We start from the raw sequence: 5,399 nt of genomic DNA on the forward strand, positions 1-5,399 counted from the left end.
GTTCCTGCCTCTGTAATCACATTATAAGAATTGGCCAAGATTGCATCTTGACCAGTGTGTAGAAGATCCATATTCCAACAAAAATAATTCAGCATAGTAAAGAGCACAAACTTATTAGGCCTTTATTGTTCAAATAGCCCTGACTAAGGGCCCTATTACACGACGACGGCCCGATCATTTTAGTGAACTGCTAAATCGCTGCTCGTTTACTGGACCTATTAGATAATCGGCTGAGGATTTTAGGTCCAAACATAAACCAACGGTTAGCCGATGATCGTTTCATCGGCTGATCGTTGTCTCTATTTCATGGAGCGATAATCGGTCAAATTGGGGCCCTAAGAATGGGTGATGAATAGAGATGAGCAAGTACTAAAATGCTCAGATGCTCAATACTTGAGACGAATATTTCCCGATACTCGTGTGCGCGTTTCGAGTAACAAACCCCATTGAAGTCAATGGGAAACTTGAGCACTTTTGCAGGGGACCAAAGCTCTGCACAGGGAAGGTTGTGTGAAAACCTGGAAACCTTAGAAAATGATGGAAACAACACGAAAATGGACAGGAAACAGCAGGGGCAGCATGAATGGACACCTCTGGGGCTGGCACAGCTCAGTGAGGATAGGTATAGCTGAACTACAGATCCCAGCCAGCCAAGGTAATGTCAGCAACAGGACAAATTGACTAATGACAGCAGATTTGGGGGTAGACATATAGAGTGTGTGTGTGTGTAACTGGTGCTTTTTTTTAAGGCACCACATGCACAGGACAAAGCACAGTTAGGATAAGTATAGCTGAACTACAGATCCCAGCCAGTCAAGAGAATGTCAGCAACAGGACAAATCGACTGCTGACAGCTGCACTACAAATCCAAGCCAGCAGCCAAGAGTAGTAAAAAAAAAAATGTTTTAAAAATTTTAAGCCCTTGCAAGGACTGTTGGGTTCTTCTTGTCGGATTCAAGCCTAACTGCACACTTATTCCCTGCCTATCGCTCTCTGACAGACAGCAGCTCTCTCCCTAATTTCTTCCAGCCTGTGTCTGACGCCAGCATTGCGGGACCTGATTCTTATATGCCCAGGTCATCTGATCTGGCCAGCCAATCGCTGCTATCGACATGTAGGGTTCCCACGTGATGCTACGAGCTCCCAAAGACTCTCCTGCATGATGATTGGCTGAGAAAAAGCAGCCAAGCATGCGGGAAGAGGAAGATCCAATTGTCTCAAGTATCGCGAGATGCTTGTCCGAGTAACGAGTACCATCGAGTACCCTAATACTCAAACGAATGCCAAGCTCAGACGAGCATGCTCGCTCATCTCTAGTGATGTACTAGAAATGCGTTGGCTTGCGTTTGCACCATTTTTACTGTTTGAACAATATATATATATTTTTTTCAAATAAAGGTTTCCCAGTTTTTTCACCTAACTATGATGGACTGTACCTGCTGGAATATATTTTTCCAATTCCCTTAAATTCCATGCAACTTTGCTATGACTAAGGACTCACATGATCAGACACACATGGCTTTCCTGTTTTTTTGTAGCTATAAAAAGACGACTGCAAAGTGATGATGTTGTGGTCACTATTACCTACAACCGCCCTGCAGATTTTTCTGCACATGTCAAATATCATAAAAACTCAAAGAAATACCGGAAGGCTGATTATTTTTATATGAAGGTTTTATTGCATTGTGAATACATATTGCATGTTATCCATATGTTAGTTGTAAATATGTCCGCTGTCTCCCCAACAACTGGTGCTGAACTGGGTGATGCAATAATGATTAGGGGAATCTGTAAAAAGGGTAAAAAAAAATCCTTGTATTAGAAGAATGATGTACCCAACCTGCCTTTCTCCATATGTAATAATAATAATAATATAGCATAGCTATCAATATTCTCGCAGACAGAAAGACAAGATGGACGAGACAACATTGACAACAACCTGTCATGGCTCTGCTGAAGACATATTTGGGGAAACAAAAACAAAATATCTTGTAAGGCGGCCATAGATGGCTGCCATTTTCTTGAAGCACAAAGCATGCGCAGTAAGGTAAAACATTGCATGTGCACCATTATTCTTATGGCATAGACCAGGGATAGGGAACCTTTGGCTCTCCAGCTGTTGCAGAACTACAATTCCCATCATGCCTAGACAGCCAAAGCTAAAGATTTGGCTGTCTAGGCATGATGGAAATTGTAGTTTTGCAACAGCTGGAAGGCCTAAAGGTTCCCCATCCCTAGACATACTCACTTAGAATTGCATAAATCCATCGCCATGAGTAGATCCAAGGTTTGCCGACACACCGCTGCGTTCACATCATTCTGAGCACTGCAAAGGATCAGATGAATTACATATTGTCTGCTGGTTTAGGCATGTGTTCAGACCAATCCTGTATATCATGTAGGACATAGCATAAGGCTTTTTACTAATTTACCTGGTCATCTGCCTGTATTTCAAGATCCAGGGTAAAAATTTCTTGTTCCCTTCAAAACCTTCCATTGAGTCAGTGTCCACGGTGAAGTCAGGAATCTGGAAATCCACCTGTCGTTTGGCAAAGTCGGAGATATTGCTATGGAAGAGAAAAGGCACGGGTCAGAGGGTCGAGATGATAAGTTCAACATGCAGCTACCATATTCTTGTTGGAAGAACAAGATACATGTACGGAACATTATATGGAACCCAACGTTCTGTCCCTGCCATTGCAACCAAATGATCAGCGGTTCTTTTGGTGCATCACATGTATATGATAAAGTGAGGCTTCTTTGTTCTTGAGATTTTTATATGGGAACCAGAAATTGGACAACCACCAATTATACAATTATCCCATATATCCTTGCAATATGCCCCACATTGTTTCTACTGGAAAGACCTGTTCAAAGGGGTTATCCAGCACTACAAAAACATGGCCACTTCTTCCCCTTTCTTGTCTCCAGATTGGGTGGGGTTTCAAACTCAGCTCCACTGAAGTAAATGGAGCTTAATAGCAAACAACACCTGAACTGGAGACAAGAGAGGGGAAGAAGTGGCCATGTTTTTGTAGTGCTGGATAACCCCTTTAACGTACTTAGAAACAATGAGATATAGTGAAAGCTGTACTGAGAAGTACCATCTTGGAACTTCAAGGTATGTGTGATGGACCATGTACAGGACTCTCTACAAAGAAGAAGAAGCAGGGAAAATATTGTGATATGGTGCTCAGGGTCTTCATAATGGCGCACCCATCTGATCTATGGTTCTATATAGGAACATTAAACAACATACTCGCTTTTCTTCTCTCTTCTGCCCAACAACCAGTCCACAAAATTCTTTTTCAGCATGTTGTCGACTGATCTGCTGTAGTCACTGGCCAGAATGGCCTCTGAGTATCGCCTCTGTACGGGCTGCGGCACCTCACTGCTCACTGATGCCCTGGAAGAGAGAGAAGTTACATGTAAAACAACAGCCTCAGGATAGTTGGGTGCTATTTGTTATTTAGAGGGTACTCCTCTTTCCTTCCCATAGGTCTTCCTGGCAGGAAATGACAATGGAGAACCCTCCTCTTCCTCTTCCTGTCACTGAGAGTGTGGCATATCGGTTTAATTATACAACATGAACAGTTTTTGATCATCACACATTATACTACCTGTATGTAAATAGAATTTCCTACGTACCTTACATTAGTTTCTTGACAATCTATAGTGTTGAAGGCAATAAAAGTGAAAAAGACAGCAAAATATTTGGTCTTCATTTTGTTAGTAATCTGCGTGAAAGAACAAATTTGCTAGGTGTTATTCTTACGGAGCATAAAAGTTTCCATTGCATAACACTTAAAGTGGTACTCCAGCGAAAAATATTTGTCATTTACTTCTATTAAAAAAATCTCAAGTCTTCCAGTATTTATCAGCTACTGTATGTGGTGCAGGAAGTGGTGTATTCTTTCCAGTCTGACACAGTGCTCTCTGCTGCCACCTCTGTCCATGTTGGGAACTGTCCAGAGCAGTAGCAAATCCCCATAGAAAACCTCTCCTGCTCTGGACAGTTCCTGACATGGACAGAGGTGGCAGCACAGAACACTGTGTCAGACTTGAAAGAATACACCACTTCCTGTAGGACATACAGTAGCTGATAAGTACTGGAAGACTTGAGTTTTTTTACTAGAAGTAAATTAAAATTTACAATGATTTGAAAGATTTTTTTTCTGGAGTACCCCTTTAATAAGAATGCCATATAGTGCCATTTAGTGCAATAAAGTACTAAGTAGCAGTGTCAATACATGGTGTGTACCATCACATACATTTAGATCATAGTGGGGCTTGGATTCTGCATTGTCCATTGACCGTGTCAGATGTTATTCCATCAATGGCCCAATCAGAGTAACATCCCGAGCAGTCGTATATACAGAATAATATTCTATATATTAATAACTTTGTATACTTGACTTTAGCATTAACCCACAGGAGTAGAATGACTCCCAACAAACCAGACCAAAGGAACGTCTATGTACATATAGCAATGCAGTATAATACTGGCGTATTAGTAGTAAGGACCCCATGCTACTTACTGTGAGCAGCGTCTTGAACTCCTGACTCACTTGGTGAGTGCCACCACTTTATATACCCTGCGACAGCCCCTCATTGGCTACCCAGGAACATGCCAGCTGTACTCATTATATTTGCTTCATTAGCACCAATTGAGTCAATGTCACATGAACGGCCGGTGTACAGTAATAAAGTTAATGTAAATCACCATTCAGTGTTTATGGAGGGGGATTTCTGAATGGAAATAGGTCTCAGAATCATACTGATAAATAGATAATAATTGATGCTTCATTGACCAGATAGAGAGCTGTTTATTATATTAGAGAAAAACGTGGACAGGGCAGGTTTAGCTGGACATTCTATGAAGGAGGGCACGCCGCTGCTTAGTTAATATGCTACATTTGGGCCTTTAAAGGAGATTTTTTTTCTTTCAAATCAACTAGTATCAGAAAGTTACAGTGATTTGTTTTTTTTTGTTTTTTTTTTAAATATCATTTTTTTAATTGTTTTTTGACCAAAAACATTTTACAAATATCTGTCAAAACAGCGGAAAACACTCCCGCCAAGAGATCTATGCAAAGGTTACCACATATATGTAAAGAAAAAACAATGATACAACATAGAAGATAAAACCAAGTAAGTAATAGGAGAAAATCTGCAGTGGGTCTAACGACAAAGTAATATGTAGTTTAGCTATAAGAAGATTCTGCAGTTGTACCCAGAAATGTCGTCAGAGGACAAGTGACTAGGCCATGTACCAGATCCGTGCCTCGGGCATTACAGTTCGGGCAAGCCTCAATCCGATCAGGCCTGTCAACGGTTTTAGGCAGGGTAAAGCCATACGTAGCATTATGGATTAACTTAAATTGTGTTTCCCGCCAAGT

At 41.2% G+C, this 5,399-nt stretch overlaps 1 protein-coding gene across 1 annotated transcript; it reads right to left on the bottom strand.

The window, feature by feature from the left end:
* Positions 1 to 1,656: 1,656 nt before the first annotated feature.
* Positions 1,657 to 4,552, bottom strand: LOC138774985 (gastric inhibitory polypeptide-like). Its single transcript, XM_069955750.1, has 6 exons — positions 4,539 to 4,552; positions 3,649 to 3,737; positions 3,260 to 3,406; positions 2,433 to 2,567; positions 2,249 to 2,326; positions 1,657 to 1,788 (listed from the first exon to the last, which is right to left on the bottom strand). The coding sequence occupies exons 2-6, from the start codon at positions 3,723 to 3,725 to the stop codon at positions 1,779 to 1,781; spliced, it is 447 nt and encodes a 148-aa protein (XP_069811851.1). The 5' UTR covers positions 3,726 to 3,737; positions 4,539 to 4,552; the 3' UTR covers positions 1,657 to 1,778.
* Positions 4,553 to 5,399: the final 847 nt, after the last annotated feature.

The sequence above is a fragment of the Dendropsophus ebraccatus genome, unplaced genomic scaffold, assembly GCF_027789765.1.
Source record: "Dendropsophus ebraccatus isolate aDenEbr1 unplaced genomic scaffold, aDenEbr1.pat pat_scaffold_1204_ctg1, whole genome shotgun sequence".
In the NCBI taxonomy this organism is placed as follows: domain Eukaryota; kingdom Metazoa; phylum Chordata; class Amphibia; order Anura; family Hylidae; genus Dendropsophus; species Dendropsophus ebraccatus.

Bases quoted from the DNA above. Each gene is read 5' to 3' on its own strand.
- LOC138774985 (XM_069955750.1), bottom strand. From the start codon at position 3,725: ATGAAGACCAAATATTTTGCTGTCTTTTTCACTTTTATTGCCTTCAAC. The intron at 3,407-3,648 runs GTACGTAGGAAA...TCTCTCTTCCAG, and splicing joins TGTCAAGAAACTAATGTAAG to GGCATCAGTGAGCAGTGAGG. The intron at 2,568-3,259 runs GTATGTTGTTTA...TCTCTTCCATAG, and splicing joins AGAAGAGAGAAGAAAAGCGA to CAATATCTCCGACTTTGCCA.